At 49.5% G+C, this 18,320-nt stretch overlaps 1 protein-coding gene across 15 annotated transcripts in view; it reads right to left on the bottom strand.

Moving 5' to 3' along the window:
• Positions 1–1,449: 1,449 nt before the first annotated feature.
• The window catches only part of GNAS (GNAS complex locus), a 46,668-nt gene continuing 29,797 nt past the window's right edge, over positions 1,450–18,320 (bottom strand). For 4 of the 15 annotated variants that reach the window (XM_036321090.1, XM_036321091.1, XM_036321092.1 and 1 more), the window contains 12 exons: positions 13,548–13,620; positions 10,662–10,706; positions 6,416–6,470; positions 6,215–6,334; positions 5,517–5,614; positions 3,213–3,267; positions 3,038–3,111; positions 2,896–2,954; positions 2,673–2,793; positions 2,369–2,499; positions 2,216–2,283; positions 1,450–1,955 (listed from right to left, as the gene is read on the bottom strand). In XM_036321090.1, the coding sequence (XP_036176983.1) occupies positions 1,809–1,955; positions 2,216–2,283; positions 2,369–2,499; positions 2,673–2,793; positions 2,896–2,954; positions 3,038–3,111; positions 3,213–3,267; positions 5,517–5,614; positions 6,215–6,334; positions 6,416–6,470; positions 10,662–10,706; positions 13,548–13,620 (1,046 nt within the window). In that variant the 3' untranslated portion in view covers positions 1,450–1,808. Of the gene's footprint in view, positions 1,956–2,215; positions 2,284–2,368; positions 2,500–2,672; positions 2,794–2,895; positions 2,955–3,037; positions 3,112–3,212; positions 3,268–5,516; positions 5,615–6,214; positions 6,335–6,415; positions 6,474–10,661; positions 10,707–13,547; positions 13,621–17,173; positions 17,645–18,320 lie in introns of those variants that run through there. The other 11 variants (XM_036321093.1, XM_036321094.1, XM_036321101.1 and 8 more) reach the window with 11 other exon arrangements.

Here is an 18,320-nt window from a genome sequence, read left to right as displayed (position 1 = left end):
TTGGTGTTGAACCTATGTTTTCTGTTGGCACAGCCTTTTCCTTGGGTGGGTGTTTGTGGAGTGGGCTGGACTCGTGCTTACACTTGATAGCTGGCTCCGGGTTTTAATTAGTTGTGTTTATTTGGAGTGCTTTGTGGGACTATGGGAATTTGTGGACAGGTCTGGCTTGTTGTTTCATACCTTAGTTTACACAGCAAGCACACAATTTTTATGTGGACTGAATATTTCATAGGAAGCTTTGAGAAGGTTTATGGAAATGGTATATTTGGTACTTTTTGTGCCCTCCTTGGGGTTCATTTTGCTTGATATTTAATTTGGTTGGGTTTAATTTGATTTGGGAAACAGAAAGTGGGTTTTTGGCGTGAATTGCAGAATTAACTTGGTTAATGTTTCATTAGGCCAGTTTCAGAAATGTGTTAACAGTTGATGGTTGACGCTGGGGGGCAGTTTCAGGTGCAATGCTTGATGCTGTGGCTCCCACCCACCTGGGAAGTCACGCAATGGGTGACCACATGCTTAAGGGATGATCCTGGGGATGAAGTACTAGGGAACCCAAGTGGACCTCAGGTCCAAGCACCAACCCACCATGGCTTCAGGGGGCCCATGAGTGTGGACAACCACCCCCTCCCAACAATGGCGCAAGTTTTATTTGCATTTCATTTATGACTGTGGTTCCATATTTACCCCTATGTTATTGATATTTTTTTAAGCAAATTGCTTGTTCATATACTTTGCCCATTTTTGTGATGGATTTGCTTATTAATTCTTAAGAGCTTTTTGCTTATTAGGGAGATTAACCCTTTGTTACGGATTTTTATCCATTCATATTTTATTATATGTGATTTTAATTTTTGTAGGCTCCTCCTTCCCCCTTCTCCCTTCTCCCTCCCCCACTTAGGGCTTTTGGATCTTAGGCCATGTTTAGAGTTATAATCTAGAAACCAAGATTTTAATTGTAAAAATAGCCATTTTGAAGTATCTTTTTATATTTAAACATGTAACTCATTCATTTGTGTATGGAATGAGGTAGAGATCCAGCTTAAAGTTTTCCCCAATGGCTAGCTAGTTGATTTAATACCAAACCTACTTATTTGATAGCTCTTGGTACCACCTGTTTTGGGGAGATTCTGGATCAACAGATACACTGGAGTGTAAGTTAGTAGAACCTTTGGATAGGGCAGCAAAGATCAAAGTGTAGAATTATTGATGGGCCTAATGGTTTTTATCGGGCATGGGTTTGGGAGGAGGATGGGGTGGATGTTTTGTATTTTCTGCAAATTGCCTTCAGAAACCCAAAGATTAGGTTAAGAAAGTGGCAAAATTTTATACCCACTTATAACCTTGGGGCCTTGTCACCTCAATGTGGCGCCTCCCAACTTTTCATCACCCCCAACGCTATGAACAACGGCGTTTGCTCGAAACCGCAAATAAGTCAAAGGAGTCCCGAACTGCTATTTTTAAATTTTTATTGATTTTTTAATGCTGCACAAGACAATATTTAATTCATTTAATTCATTTATTTCTTTTATTTCTGTTTGCTGCTGTTAATTTTAGTTACTTAAAGAGAGAGGGAACCATTTTGGCCTTTTTTTCTTTTTCTTTATCTGAAGGCCGCCTTAAGCTTTCTAAATTTGGAATATTTAAGCAAGCTGAAAGGGAAAAGGGGGTTTTGCAAAATCACTCAAGGGGGAAAGGAAAGGTTGCTTTGTTAATCATGCCCTATGGTGGGTGATTAACTGCGTGTACAATTACATTTCATTTTTAATTAATTGTGCTTAAGGCTTTAATTAAATTTGGGGGTTCCCTTCTTAGAGCAGCTCATACTGACGGAGGTGCATGCGCTGGATGATGTCGCGGCAGTCGTTGAACACACGGCGGATGTTCTCGGTGTCCACAGCGCAGGTGAAGTGGGGGTAGCAGTAGTGGCGCCCATCTCCACTGGCAGTGCTGATTCTCTGTGGCACAGACAGGGACACTCGGTTAGCACCCCCTCTGCACAAACTCACCCCCGCCACTCCCCCAAGGATCCTTGACCAGCTACTAACATTAATTAAAACAAAACCAAGTCAAGGGGCACAAAAGCTAAAATTCACAGGGCAACCCATGAAATGAAACGGAAGTACTGGATAGTTTAATCCCCACGTGTAGAATTAAGTTAATTTCCATCCCTAAGAATAAAAGCAATCAAAGAGAGAAGTAAAGACAGTCTACTCACCAGAAACTCATCGCGGATGAAGTACTTGGCCCGGGTCACGCGTGGGTCCTCTCCAGGCTCAGGAGTCGCTAGGAAGAATATAAATATTTTGTTAGCATATACATGATTGTATATAGAAACGAATATGCCAATGAACTGCAGAGGGCCACGTACCATCCTCAGGAGTAGTGTAGCGAGCAAATTCTGGAAAGTAGTCCTCAATTTTCGATTTTCCAGCAAGGACTTTCTCAGCGAGCAGGTCTTGCTTGTTGAGGAACAGAATCACAGAGATGGTGCGCAGCCATCTGACAAAGAGGGAAGCAGGGTTAAAGCCCAGTAGAAGAGCATCTCTCTTTCAGGGGCTTGAGATGCTCTCCCAAGGACTTGGACAAGATTCTGCTCTAACGCAAGGGCTGGACGTCAGTCCCAGCTTCCTGGGCAAGTGGCCGGGAGGGAACCTGAGGGCTGCTCCACCCACCTGTTGTTCCAGATGCTCTTGAAGAGGTTCAGAGCCTCCTGCAGGCGGTTGGTCTGGTTGTCCTCCCGAATGACCATGTTGTAGCTGCTGCTGGCCACCACGAAGATGATGGCAGTCACATCTTTAGCACGAGAAAGCAAGGCAACATGTGTCAGAAGCACAACGATCCTTCACAAGGACAAAAGCAGAAAGTACTCAGACAGGAGAGAAGAAGCTTCCCTACCATTGAAGCATTGAATCCATTTGCGGCGCTCGTCACGCTGGCCGCCCACGTCAAACATGCTGTAAGAGAAAGGACCCCTGGTTACTCTAAAGGGCTAGACACCATTATCTCAGTTTATCAGAAAGACAACCCATTCACTTACTGGAAGTTGACTTTGTCCACCTGGAACTTGGTCTCAAAGATTCCAGAAGTCAGGACACGGCAGCGAAGCAGGTCCTAAAACATAACCAAGGTCAATGGGTCTCACCAAAGCCAACCGAAATGTTAAAAATCGCCAATCTAGGGCAAAACTCTTGAAAGCTTGAGAACGTGTGTACCTGATCGCTGGGGACATAGTCGTCCTGCTTGATGACATCAATCTTGTCCAGGAAGCTGGGAGGGAAAGGACACAGGGGGGTGTTGAGTGTGATGCCAATTTGCCCAATATCCCCGCCTCTATACCAAGTCAAGCTAATGGAAATGATCACCCCGCAGTTAAATCAATGGGAATTCTGTTTGTATTGGTTACATTGATGACTTGAAGCTTATACCTTAGAGCGGTTAGAGCAAATGGAATTGAAGATAAATGTATTTTCTGACCAGTAGATCTGGGAACCAGGACTGGGCTCCCAGGACCCCTGGCCTACAGCTGCAGTCTGAAGTCAGGCCTAGCAGACTGTGTGCCTTTGATAATATCTAAGTAAAAACATTTTAAATGTAAAATTGTTTGGCTTTGACTAAATCAGCGGGTAATTTGAAAATGGTATACTTTCGCATCTCTCACTTTGGGTTTCCTCCACAAGCGGATGAAAGTGAAATGTCTGAGTTACTCAGAAGGGGTATCCCTTCCTCCTACCTTTTAAGAACCTCGATAATGAAAGAGAACAAAAGAGGTTGACACACAGGGGCCCTTTGTGCCCTGACCACACTGAACAGGAAACACACACAGTGTTTCCTTCCGGTCTGTTTGGTCCATGAAATAGAACAGTCCAGATATGAAATTTGTAGTTTTTAAAAAAACCTCAGGGCCACCCAGGTTATGAGTCCTGACAGGGCAGGGAGCAGGCACAGGGGGCTGGGGTCTCAGGGACTCCCATTAATGGTCACTCTCTCCCCAGCTGAACTTACTGCTTTTGTGTTGCTCAACTAGATACACCGTTAGGAAAAATAACTTTTGAAAGATTGGATTAATTTAATTAACATTTAGTTAAACCGAGCGTTTTGTGTTTTTTGGGGGGGAGTCGGGTGGGGGGTGGTTGGAAGTGCTGCAAGTGCCTAATCAGAAAAGAAAGTCCAAAGGGGGGAAAGTCTATTTAAAGAAGTTCTGTAAGTTTCCCCCTTCCTTTTTACCAGGTTAGAGTGAGTCTGGCTGGAAGGATACACTAACTTGCCCAATCAGTCTTACATTACAGCACCAATCCAGAAATAGCTCCCCAGCCGCCCTGGCCTCCAGCGTGTTGCCATGGCAACAGAACCACAGTTCTATAAATAGCTCAGCAGCACCAAATCTTGTGAGAGAGACTGCTGGAGCAGGGCCAGGCCAAACCCCAGCTCAACAAATAAAAATAGGCAGCTTAAGAAATGGGCAAGGTACCACTACCTCAACTTTAACATAAAGGCAGTGGAGCAGAAGCTCACTGGTCAGTGCTAACCAGGGCTTCGGGGTCCTCCTCCAGGGAAGACGTTTTACAAGCTATGTCCTTTTTCCCGAGTTTCTTAAAACTTTCCATAAACTGGGGATGTTGCCACTTTCTTCTGAAATTGCAGGAGTACTTTAATGTTGCATTAAAAAAGAAAAACTTTGAGTGGGCGGGAAGAGGTCAATGGGGGAAAAAGGAGACATATGTAAAACTTTCAACAATAAAGAATTAAATAAAAGAAAAAAAAGAAAAACTGTAAGATGGTGGAAGATTAAAAAAACACAACAAAGCAGCCTAAACTGCTATTAATGCGGCTGCCCCGCCTCGGCGGGCCCGTACCTGTCCTCTGACTTGGATCCAGGGCACAACCAGAAACAATTCCAGGATTTCCATTTGTTTTTCGTTACTATAATTAGCACTTCCAGCTTTTAGTTCAAACTTTTGGGGAAATCAGGGGCTTTGTTGAAGAAGGGGCGGGGGTCGCAGGGACTGGCCAAGATGGGACTGTTTTTCTGTCCGTTGTGAAAATATACAAACTTGTTTGTCTATTAAACCCTTTGCAATAGCAAAGCAATTATCAGCCACCAAGGAGGGGAGTGGGGGGGAGGGTGGAAGGTGGGCGGCGGCGTCATTTTGTCATGTTTTAAATTATAGCAATAAAGTAAAATATTTTTACTTTATCCAAAGTGTGAGAGCTGCCCTGTCTGCCTAATGCCTGGAGATCAAGCCAATTAATGGCTTCAAGCTAATTAATTATAAATGTCGCCTTATTGCTAATAATGATCATTTGAACAGGCATTAATTATTTATATAAAATAATGTCACTGCACTAAAAAGTGCAATTAAGGGCTTTGAAAGCAAGTGACTGAGAAGCACTCTGCGTGCGGGGCGGGCAGCTGGCCGGCCACCACCAGCAGGGCTCACTGACAAGCGACTTGGTGTGGACTGTGACCACTTCCTCAGTGTGTGCCCGTGTCGTGCTGATGTGGCGAGGTCACTTACTACTGGGCACAGTCGATCAGCTGGTACTCGTTGGAGCGCTCATAGCAGGCTCGGACGCCCTCGTCCTCCCACAGAGCCTTGGCGTGCTCGTAGAATTCCTGCAGGGGGCACAAGAGAGGCTGTCAGGGGCGGAGCCTGCACCCAGGGGCCCGGCAGATTAAGGGTGACACAACTCATGGCTCTTTCTCTCATAGATTTTTGGTGTGACGGGTACTTGTGGGGACGGGAGAGCCAAGATTTACAAGGGGTGACAGAATTTTGCTCATTCATCTTGAGCCATGCCCTAGTGATTCTTAGTGGTTTTTTGTTTTTATTTATTTTTTCATATATTTTTATTGATTTCAGAGAGGAAGGGAGAGAGAGACATCAATAATGAGAGACAATCATTGATCGGCTGCCTCCTGCACGCCCCCTACAGGGGATCAAGCCTGCAACCCGGGCATGTGTGCCCTTGACTGGAATGAACCCGGACTTTCAGTCCGCAGGCCGACGCTCTATCCACTGAGCAAACCAGCCAGGACAACTGTTTTTTTGTTTTTAAACATTAAGGATCCTTATGGAATTAACTCTTTCCTAAGAATCACGGAGATGTGTTCGGCAGGACAAGGTGTGGCTCTGCTGCAGGGGAGCCTGTGTCCCCTGGAGCTCTGTGTACCCCTTGGGGAGGCGCGAAGCACTGGGGGCGGGGCAAGGCTTACGGGAGGGAAATCAAAGTCGGGCACGTTCATCACACTCAGAATGTAGTCCACGCGGAACTGGTTCTCGGGGTTGGCCAGCTCCACGGGCGGCACCAGGTTGCTCATGGCGGCCACAATGGTCTGCAAGGGATTTAGCAGGCGGTCAGGGGCAGTTCTGTCTGACAGGGGGGCTAACAGAACGAGAAAGAACCGAGCACATACTTCAATGGCCTCCTTCAGGTTGTTTTTGATGTCCTGCACTTTGGTGGCCTTCTCACTACAGTGGGATTGAAAAGGAAAAAAAAATCATATGGCATCATGTTGCCTAACGGGGCCGTTTTAGCCAAGACATTCCACTAAGGATAGTATTCTGTTCTTGAAGGAGTGGGTGGGGGGTCCCGAATAAAGGTGGTCTCAAATGGCCACCTCCCAGGTCTGTCTGGAGGCCATGCCCAATTGGGCTCCATCAGCAAATTGGCATCTAGGTAGTGACCAAGGCCTACTGTACCAGAGGTTGTACCCTGTCCATTACTCCCCTCATATGTGGTCCTGTTTGCTCCAAGCCCCCGCCACACACTAGCGCGGCCTCAGTGTTAGCATCTCTGCTTGGGGTGGGGGCGGGCGGGGGGGGGGGGTGCGGGGCGGGCATTGTGTGGCCAGGGAGAAAGTTTCATGGTTCCACTTGGGGCTTCCTCCCCTCTGGCAGTGGCTGAACGAGGTGGCCCGTTATTCCCACCTCAGGGCTTTTGCAGCCCTGGCCCTTGACTGGCTGGCTTGATTGTTTACTTATTTAAATAGTCACTGTGTCTGCCACTGCAGCCAACAGCAATGATTGGTTGCTAGTGCCGAGCCTCTGATGCGGACAGGATGGAGACTGCCCCAGAAGTCTTTTATGACCCGGGACTTTTGCATTGGGGGGCGGGACAGAAGTTAGAAGCCTTGTTGCTTTACACTCTTGGTTTTAATTTGGACCTACATAATGGTCTTATGGAATTAACTCTTCCCTAAGAATCACGGAGCTGTGTTCCTCAGGACACAGGTGTGCCTCTGCCACAGGTGAGCCTGTCACCTGGAGCTCTGTGTACCCCAAGGGGAGGGGCAAAGCACACTGCAGGGCGGGGCAAAGCCATGGGAGGGAAATCAATGTGTGGAATGATCCCGTCCTCCCTCGCTGGTAAAGGCCACGCCCTTGGGCTTCTGGGTACCCTCCCCCAACCCCCCTGCAGAGCCTGCACCCCATCAGGTCCATTAAAATGCTATCTTTCCAAAACTGCCCTTCACTGGAGGCTGGGCCCGTGTGCTTTTAGGGGAAAGGGCCCCTAGCTTGAGGCATAAGTCGTGCCAGGTCCATTGCCCCAACCCTGCCTCTGGGCTTGGGGGGCAGGTCTGGAACCAAACACACCTGTGTATTAGACCCAGGGACATGACTGAGGAGGAAACTGAGGCCGAGAGGGAGTCTGAGTCCCGCAGAAGGGACAGAGCTTATTTCTCCTGCTGTAACTTTTAAAAGAATCTCTTGAGATTTCCTATCTTTGAAGCCTTCACCTGGTTGCCTCGCCCAGAGTCAGGGGATGGAGGTGGTGACCCCTCAGGAGAGGACAGAACACGAACAGAGGAAACGCAAAGGGGTTAATAGCAGCCAGTCCGCCAGTTAGTGTGGGAGGGAGGGGCCTGGGGCAGGGAGCTGAGGGGGCCGTGTGCTCATCTGCCAACAGCCTGCCCCCAAGAACGCGGTCTTGTCTGCCTTGCTATATTCCCTGGTCATTTGCATGTGAGGGCTGGACTCTCATCTTGAATGAGCTCATGGTGCCCCCTCCCCAGAGTCACCCCCTTCCTGTTCAGTTGGCCTTGGAGACCCTGCTCCTCACAGGGAGGGGCTGCGCGCGCAGCGGCCTGGGGGGCGGGGCCGTGAGCCTGAGCTGCACTCTGGGGGCCTCTGGGGGCCGTGACGCGGGGAGGGGGGCCCGGGCCGCTGGCCCACCCTGCAGGGAGGGGACTGGGAGTACTGAGCCCTCTGTGTTTGTGCAACTTGAAGCTCGTTCCTGCAACCAGGATGTCCAGACTCGGGGTACGGTATGCAGACGTCAGCGCTTTAACAGGACGTGTTTGACACCCCCGCCCCCCGGCTTATTTAGGGGTTCAAGCTCACCTAAGACCCCACAGGACAAATTCACTTCTGTCCATTAGAAACAGGCCCCATCTCCATGGCAACGAGAGCCAGGACCCCTCCTTTGGTGTCACAGTAATTAAAACGAGCTGTCGGGGGACTAAGGCGGGACGCCCAGAGCCGGAGAGCACGGTCTCCAGGGCCAGGCTCACTCAGCTCCATTTCCGGGTTAAGGAGTGGTATGATAATTGGGAAAGTTCCCGCCTGAAAATACGGATATTTTGAGAACGTGTTCAGTCTTCTGCGTATGTGAGTGGATGTGGGAGTGTATCAGTATAAGGCCGCTAAAATAGGAATCCGAAACCTAATTCGGGTGCATAACGCTCCAACATCAAAGGCTGCCATCCGAGCAATTACTATGTAGACGGAGCTATTACACTGGGGGCTGGCAGGCTCTGCCGTCACCCTCACTATCGCTTAATGAGCTGAGCTCGATGGCAAGACTCGGAGTAAAACTCCTCGGTGGCTCCTTTCCAGGTGACACTCAAACTCTGGGGCTGAAGGACGGGGGCCATGGCCGCTCCCCGCCCCCATGAAGGAGCAGAGGGCTTGGCTCAGGTCCTAAGGTCCCCCCTCCCCCCTCCTCCCCGGGCCTCAGTGGTGGGGGTTCTCCATCTTTGTGTTTTATGGGGACAGACAGACAAAAGAAGAGAGACAGAAGACAGACAGGGACTGCGGAGACATGCAGAGAAGTTTTATTTATCACTTATGTTAATATTGTATTTACTGCAGAACAGTCACAGAGAAGAGCAGGCAAGGGTTAGAGGGCAGGGTTAGGCCAGCATCTAGCACACAGTTGTTCTGTAAGGACTTGTCACTACTTCTCAAATGCCAACTTTTGGTACAGTAAACTGACAGAAGTCACTTGTTACATAGATGCCTATTTGGATGTCACACTACATTTTTAACAATTAAGGAGTCAATGTCTATTTGGATGTCACACTACATTTTGAACAATTAAAGAGTGAATGTCTATTTGGATGTCACACTGCATTTTGAACAATTCAGGAATGAATGTCTACTTTGATGTCACACTACATTTTGAACAATTAAGGAGTAAATGTCTACTTTGGATGTCACACTACATTTTGAACAATTAAGAATTTCATTCCATTTTTGTTGTTTTTGTGATTTTTGGTATTTTTCAATTTTTTTGTGATTTTGTATTTTTCAATTTTTTTGTTGTTTTTTTTTTCTCCCCTCAGTTATCTTTAGAGTTAGGTGTAGTCCCCCCTCCCCCCACCCCCTCCCCTCCTACCCCCCCTCCCCCCCACAACAGAATAGTATTCTTATTAGAAGTTCCTAAAACGGGTAATCCCAGCATGCAAGGGTGATAGGACAGTCGGGGGAAGGGGAAGAAGAGAAACCGTAGCCATCATCTAGGGGTAAAATATTCTAAAAGAAACAGATAACAAACATGTGTCAGTCACTTTGTCCCGCCCCGCTTCTCCTTTGCCCCGCCCCTCCCAGCCACTTCTCCGAGATGTCCTAACTCAGTCCATGGCCCTGCATGGTCTCATGAGAAAGCTGCCGATGACAGCATGCTGAATGTGCAGGCACAGCTGGAGCAGGTTACCTGTCATGCATGCATGTGTGTGCTGGCATGTGATGGTGGTGGGGATGCAGGAAGTGAAGAAAAAAATAATTGGATAATGAATGAGGGGAAAGATGGATGCCATCGCTCATCTTCTGTTCTGCCCACTAGCTGACATACAGGCCTCGGATTAAAGTGATAACTTTTCAAGACCAGAGGCTTTTCGAGATCACTGAATGACTTATCCCCTCAGCCCACGTGCCAAGTACTTCTTTTTCCCAAATTAAGGAGGGCGTGGCACCTCATATTTTAAGAGGAAATTTTTCTCAGAGAGGTCCGAAATTTTAAAATCAGACCACCCACTGGGTGACGGAATTTAGTAGTTTTTTTTAAAAGTAGCAGATTCAAATGAAGAGCTGGGGGGGGGGGGGGCAGGTAGGGGCGGGGGACTGGACGGGATAGAACCATAAGGAAAAACAGCAATTCTCCAAATCCGAAACTGATGGTCTAAGGCTGGAAGCTGTAGCTCTCCCCCAGCTGGATCTAATTATACCTTAAGGATGGCCAACAGAAACCCCACAGCAGAACTGTTTTTGCATTTCACGTGCCATGAGATGAAGTTGTTTGTGTTGTTTGCAAATGTATATCAAGATGGATGATGGCCCCTGAATGATTTTTGCGTTCTTCCCGGGACTCTGCCCTCAGTTTCCCAATATGATCTTCATGTCTGTTTGTTTAAAAGTTTTTCTGTTTTTGAATGTGCCTACCCTTCGCTGTTGCTCCTGGCAGCCTGCGGGTCCTCTTCGCCGCCCCTTTTAAAGAGAGATTGAAAGCTCACCTAATCTGCAAGGCACTGCAATTTCACAAAATCCCCACCCAGCCTCTCTACATTCCTCAGCAAAGGGCCGCCATCCCCTTAATGCCCAGGTGGCCTTTTTGGCTAACGTGGAAGGTCTCCTGGGGCTGGGGGCCGTGGAGGGAGAATTCCACACCTTGGCTGCAGTATTAGCAGAGCCCTCTGGAGACTCTGGCCGGGACAGAAGGGACTGCTAATTATTTTCTTGTGCTTTCCCTACTGGTACATGCACCAGGGAGCCAGCGGTGACTTATCTCCATTCTCTGGAGAACACAGCAGTACCTGCGAGGTCCTCGAGCTCCCAGACCTCCATCCTCAGTGTTGTACCTGAACAGAGGCAGCGCACGGGTGACTTCCGCCTGTGACATCTGCCGCAACAGCAAGACCTCCCTTCCTGCAGCCCAGAAACTACCTATATGATGTTTTTATTTATGAATAACTGTTCCCCATAAATTGTCAGCAATTAAGACCATATATGGATTTCGAAAACCAAACCAAATAACAACCTTTCAAAACGCAGTCTTCCCGACTGGTGGGCACCCCACCCTGCAGGTCTGAGGGGCAGCCTGGCTAAGCGTCGGGGGTTTGTCATCGATTAGCTGATTAGCTCAGCCGGCACTGATGGCGGCTTCTTCTGCACTCAGTGTAAGGAAGTTAGCTGTGCGTTAGGGAAATCTGACTTTGACCTCTATTTCTGAAAGTCAGATTAGAATTACAAGTTACTCTACACAGGTAACCAGCACGCAGTCTGCGACAGTGAAGGCAAGTTGAATAGCTCAGCCAGCACTAAGGAAGCGCACATTTACTCACGGGGGGAGGGACAAGACCCCGCGCCCGGCGGCCCAGTTTCCTAGGGAATCCCTGGCTAAGAGGGAAACGGTCTTTGTTGCAATACCCCAGCAAGGAAAAGGGGAAAAAGAGGCTCCTTGGACAAGATAAAAATAAGGCTTCTAGACTCACACTAAGAATTCCCTGTATGTCACTTTCGCAGGCTAAATTTAACATTCTTGAGCATTACCTATGGCTTCCTCTACAAAGCAGGCAAACTGGGAACTCGCTTCCTCTTTTTAAAAAAAGAAAAGAGAGAAGTTCTGGTTTAAATGCCTGGACTACATTACAGACTGGCTCACTGAGGGAGGAAAATCCTTTCTCTAAAAATTAAAAATAAATAAAGAGGGCAATTAGAATTATAAAACTTTAAATTATTTTCAGGATGTCCGATCTTCCATCGGACAGAACTAAGGTAAACAGTGGCTGCCGCATCCCTTTAAAAACGGGAGCCGCGTAGTTTCAAACAAAATATTTATCTCGAGGGTCCGCAGGCGGCCGGCTAACCTGCCTCCGGAAACGCTCCCCCTTAAGTTGCGGGGAGGGGGGATTATGCAAGGTTTTTCTTTAAATGACAAATTCGTATAACTGGAAGTCTGTCTCCAGTTTGTTTGTTGACCGGTGGCCATTTCTGGGGGCAGGACTTTACTGAAGGGTGTGTAAGGAATTAAGAATTTCAGAACTGGCTTCTGTGAGAGAAGGCAGCTTGTGTAATTAACAGCATGTATGGGCGTATTGACGACTCACTGGGAGTCGGCCATAAAGTTGGTGAAACAGCCCATCCCACCAAACTCAAGGGGAAAGCCTAAAAAGCACCTCAACTGAAACATCCATTTGCATGATGTCATCCTTTTCTTACTCCCACCCTGACCGCTTGATCTAAGAAATTCTAGAATTTTCCATAAAGAGCTGCCTTCGGTGCAGTTTAATCTCTGAAAGGTGATAAAATTGTTTCCCTGGTACTCGGGGGACAGTAGGGCTTTTTTTACTGGAGTTTATGGGGTCTGCTTGCTTTTGCGTGTATAACTGAATTAAACTGTGCCCCCATGACTCGGTGGTCCCCCTTCCGAAACTAAAGGGAATGCAACGGAGGGGTCAACTTTCACCTGGGTTAGAGGGGCTGAACTGCTAACCAGCTAGTAATGGTGAACCAGTGCCCTCACACCAGGAAAACAGGCTGGTCAGCTTAGCTGGGGTCCGAGGCGCGCTCCCCTCCGCCTGCATGACCGTATTTTTTCCATCCCTCGCACATGCGTTTTCTTCTCATCTTTATTCACATCGCGGTTCCGTCACATTGCCTTAGACCACGATGCCTAAAAGGACGTTTCAAAGGCAAAAGTGCCCCTTGATCCAGCCAGAAGTACCTAACTCCTAGCCTTCCCATCATTTAAATATCCCCTCTATGTCCCTTCAGGCACAACTATCGATTTTTAAAGAGGAAAACGATGATTTGCCCATAACATTAATTCCAAGGGGGGGGGGGGGATGAGTACTTATTAACAAGGGCTGCCTCTTCTAACTTTGTTTTGTGAGAGAATATTATTGAAACAATGTTTCTTTAATAGTTAAAACACCACCCTGCCTTGGTGCATTGCGGTGAAATCTGCTGGGGGGGGGGGGGGGGGTGCGCTCTGCAGTGGTGGGTGTCACCTGACTAAGGGGTGGCCGCAGCCCGTGTCAGCCATGTTGGGGACCCACTGCACCAAAGCCTGCGGCAGACCTGTCCCGGGGCAGGGGAGGTGTTTTCTTCACATGACACTGGTGCCTACTGCTATTACTATTATGATCTGTTGCTGCAACAAATATTAAAAGGAGGGAGGGGGAAATCCCTAAAGAGCTCTCCCCAGGATTTTCTAATACGCAGGCTGAAAAAATTAAATGAACATTGGCTGCCCAGTCTCCCAAGCTACCTACACTTCCTCAAGGTTAGTGTCAGCGTGCCCCGCCCCGGTGCGGCTCAGACACTTACTCTCCGTTAAACCCATTAACATGCAGAATCCGCATTTGCTTGACAATGGTGCTTTTACCAGATTCTCCCGCACCTAGAAAAGGAAAGTGAGTCTCAGGTTATGAAGGAGGCATGTTACACACTCTGGGCGGTGAGAGGACTGCTGCTTTCCCGCAGAAGCAACACAGAGAAAAAAACAAACAAAATAAAGACGTGCACTTTTCATTGACATTTTGACGCATCAAAAATATAATAAATGTCCAACTTTGTGTCCCTGCAGTATTTCACCATTAGAATAACAAACAAGAATTAAAGGTTTGGGCTGTTTTAAAATTTGTGGGGTGGGGAAGCAAAGGGGGAGGAGAAAGTGATGCAATTTTGTCATTTGGGGGAGGGGGTGCGAGAAAATTGAAGTTCAAACTGTGAAACTGAATCCTTGAAACTGAGAATTCAGGTGAATTGCACACATGAATGTGTAGAGCCATATAATTCATTGTTTGTCAGATGCTTCATGGTTAAATACCCAGGGCCCACCACCAGTGCCCAGACACTGCAGTCTGACGCAGCACTTGCCTCCCAAGCACTGTCCCAAAGCAGATGCTCCCCGGGCAGGCCCCCCCCAACCCCCCTCGCCCAGGCTACTGAAAATTCAGTGCCTCAAACCGCAGCCTGGCATTTTACCCAACACCCCCCCCCCCTTCTCTCTGGATTCAGCAACCATGTTATACGGGAGGGGGGAGTGGTAGAAGACCACCAATTTTATCTTCTGGAAAAACACATTCTAATACCAAATATAGTGTTTGAGAACCACATTAACATGCAGCAACTCTAATAAGAGTTAAAAACTTTAATCGTAAAGAAAAATATACCTAGAAATCACTGCGTTTTCAAAGATGTCAAGCCCTTCCCAGTTAAAAGTAAGAAGGGTGACATATCACCATTTAAAATGACCTTACCTTTATAAGAATAGTGAAAAACCACATTTCCAGGCTAGAAGGAGGGCTGCTATTTTATTTTTTTTCATTTTATTTTTTGTAAATACACACCGTCCCACAAATAATGCTGTGTGAGACATTTTTTACCTTCTCTCACACAAACCTGTTGGGGGTTTTTTTTTTACCCCCCCCCCCCCCCGCCCCTTACTTTTCTTAATTGTTTTGTTTTACTTCCCAGAGAGTAAAGCAGTCCTCCTTCTCCTGCCTTTTCACAAGGCTGTAATCAGTACCTGGGAAAGTTAAAATGTTTCTAAAGAAACATTGATTTCAAAGCAAACACTCTATCTTAATGAGTCTCACTCTCATACATTAAAATATTAAAGGAATTATTAGGAGATTCCATGAAGAGAAAGCATAAAATTACTCAAGAATCTCCAATATTCTTATTTCAGAGGTGTTAGGATGCGTAATACTGCTTTTAGAGGCACGAAACAGATCTGTGCCTCAGTTTCCACGTATATGAAATAAGAGAATTGGGCTGAAAAAGTTTTTTTGTGGTACGTAATTCACTATTAAATTAAGATGGATTAAAGAGGACTCGGGACATCATTGTTTCCTCTTTTGGGGGGGGAGGAGGGGTATTTGGTGAGAATCACCTTAAAAATGCAAAATGTGTTGCACTAGCTAGGGCTGCAGACACCTGTGCCAGAGGCTATCAATAAATTGTGATAAAATGTAGCCATATAGGACATCTGGGGAAGGTGAGCACAGCAATGCAAGGTGTGTTCAAAAGTAACAGTCTCAAATTAAGTGGAGACTTTGTGATTATTGCACAAAGGTGTTAGAAATTTGAGGTACCATTAGCATATTTGTTTCAAATTAGCACTCAGGTAACGAGATAGCATCCAAGGAAAAGATTCTAGACTTTTCCAGGCTTATACTTTGAAATCAAGTTTATGCATATTATTCTTCACATAGTATAATTCTGCCTTTATTAGTTTTAAATAAGACCTCAACATATATATCATTTAATTACTGAGACTGCAAGTGCACAAACACGAAAAAGACTTATTTACACTTAATAATTTTCTGCTTTATATAAACCTGGACTCAGGAGAACAAAGACATAACCCATCCAAACAAGCAAAGCAAACACCACAAAGAAAAGCAGCCTTTACACTTTATTCTTTATAACTAAGCTGTTTTGTTGAAGTGTGACCATGAACTAGGTCTTAACCTACCAAATTCACCAGTTCAGATAACCAAATTACCGAGGAAGTGGAAAACTTCCATACTAATTAATGCTTGTGTAATTATTCTGGTCATTTCACCACTTTTTTTAAAATGCTTTTTTTGTTTTATTTTAACTCCCCCCCCTCCCCAAAGCAGCACCTTTAAGAAAAAAGGAGGAAAGGTCATCTCAAATTCCACCCCCCTTTTTGGCCGAAGTAAAAACCGCAATCAAGAGAGAAAACCCAGAACCAAACAACCAAATGTCACTTGACAAACAACTAATTAACGTCTTTTCATCTCCTCCACCTGGAAAAAGGGTCTCCTTAAAGCGCACTCGACCCCCTCCCCCCTTGAAAAGGACAAAAACGCCATTTCCAGACCCAGAAGCCATTTACAGACAAATGTCATTTTCCAGTTCTGATTTGTGAATTGCCCCCCCCCCCCTTTTCCACAAAGTACTCTCAATGTGGAGGACTAACAGGAAAATATGTGTGTTAATGGTTTATTGGGGGGAGGCGATGCTGCTGGGGGGTGGGGGGTGAGGGCAGCTGCTACAATTAATTCTCTTCTTTGCTTTTTAAAAAGCCTGCATGTCTGGAAGGGGAAAAAAGGTCATACTGTAAAAATGACGTGTCATTTGGCTTCACTGGGCACTTAGCGTACCAACTCCATTTTTTTTTTTTTTAATTTGATTCTCCTTCCCTTCTTTCCACGGCCGGGCCGGGCCCAGGACACGTCTGCTCCGCGCACAGTGTGTCCGGCCTGAAACGCACCAAGTCGCGCCCAGCGCCGCCGCTCTCCCTCCTCCCCCACCCCCACTCCGGCGCCACGACTCGCCCGCGCCCCCTCCCCCTCCCGCACCACCTTTACACTCGGAACCCTTCCGAGGGGCTGATGTCACCCGCCCCCCCTCCTCGGCCACTTCCCCCGCCAAAGCCTCCCTTTGGGGAGGCCGTTTAGGCCACTGCGGCCCCCCCCCCCGCTCCTTCTGGCCCCTCTTTCTTTCTCCCCTTCCCTCTCCGAACAAATCACACACCCCACGGAGGCGGGTCCCCCTCCTTCTGCCCGCCACCCCATTTCCTGTCCCCGAAACCCTTTTTGTCGCAGTCTCCCGAGCCCGGTGGGGCTCCCCCTCCCCCTTCCCAACAAGCACCCAAGTCCCCGGCGTCGTGTAGGCCTCGCGGAAAGAGAAAAGAGCGAGGGGGGAGGGCAGAGAGAAGGAAAGAGCGAGAGCCGGCCAGGGGAGGGGGACCCGCGCCCGCCTCGCCAAGCCCCCCGACCCCATTTTGAGCCCCGCCCGCCGATTCTGCGCCCCGGGGTCCCCCTTCCGGCCTCGTCCCCAGAGACAGAGCCCTCGGGCGGGCCACGGGCTCGGGAGCGCGCGCCCGGGCGGGGGACGGGCTCGGCGCGCGCGGCCTGCGGGGCGCCCCGAGGGGCTCCCGAGCCGGGCCGGGCCGGCGCCCCCCGCCCCGCCCTTACCCAGCAGCAGCAGGCGGTGCGTGGCCCGGTAGACCTGCTTGTCCTTCTGCAGTTGCTTCTCGATCTTTTTGTTGGCCTCGCGCTGCGCCTTCTCCTCGTTGCGCTGGTCCTCGGTCTTACTGTTTCCGAGACAGCCCATGGCGGCGGCGGCGGGCACGGGGCGCGGCCGGCTGCGGCGGGTCGGGCTCGGGCGGCCTCAGGCGGGCCGAGAGGGCTGGGGCAGCGCCGGGCGGGCGGGCCGGGCGCGGGCTCGGCTCCTCGGGGAGGAGCGCGCGGGGCGGACTGCGAGCCGCACGGGGAGGGTGGTGTCGGTCGGACGGAGGGGAACGAGCCGCTCCCCGCCCCTCGAGCCGAAGCCAAAGGGGCTGATGGCCGCTCCGGGCCGAGGCGGACCAGAGCAGGAGCTGCGGGAGCTGCTGCCGCCGCTGCCGCCGCCGCCGCTCTTATTGCCTCGGCCCGGGCCCGCCGCCCCTACCCAAAAGGGCCCCGGCGGGCGGGGGGAAGCGGGGGGAGAAGGAGGCGGCGGCGAGGGGGGTGGAAGGAGGAGGAGGAGGGATGAGGAGCAGCCGCGGCAGCAGCCGCGGCGGCGGGGAGGGCGGGAGCTGGCGGAGGGAGGCGCCCCCCGGGTGCCCGGGGAGGGGGTCCCTCCGCCCGCACCCGGCCGGGACGGGACCGGACAGGCCGGGGAGCCGCCCCCTCGCCCCCCGGGCTTGGGCCCCCAACGGGCGGGCAGCGGGGGGAGAGGGGGCGGCCCTGAGCCAGTGACGACCCCTCGCACGACGCCAACGCTCCACCCCCCAGGCCGCGTAGCCTGGCGGCCCCCGAGGCCGCCGCCCCCCTCCTCCCGCAGGCGCCGCCGAGGGGCCGGGGTGGGCGGAAGGGGAGGGAGCACGAGCCAGAGCCCGGACTTCGGAAAATTTTCTGAGAGAGAGAGAGGCACAGAGAGAGCGGAGCGGAGTGGAAAAGCTGGGCGAGCACGAACCAAAGCACAGAGCAACCGAAAAGGAAAATGTGTTCACACACACACACAAACTTAATAAAACTCCACACTGACAGCGATGGTGGTGGTGATGGTGGTGTCGTGGTGGTGGTGGCGGGGGTGGGGGGCGGGGGGGGGACTAGATGAGCCTCTCCCCGCGCCCCCGGC

The sequence above is a fragment of the Myotis myotis genome, unplaced genomic scaffold (genome assembly GCF_014108235.1).
Source record: "Myotis myotis isolate mMyoMyo1 unplaced genomic scaffold, mMyoMyo1.p scaffold_m19_p_9, whole genome shotgun sequence".
NCBI lineage: Eukaryota > Metazoa > Chordata > Mammalia > Chiroptera > Vespertilionidae > Myotis > Myotis myotis.
Note: the sequence above shows the minus strand (reverse complement) of the source record. Positions and strands in the feature narration are given on the sequence as shown.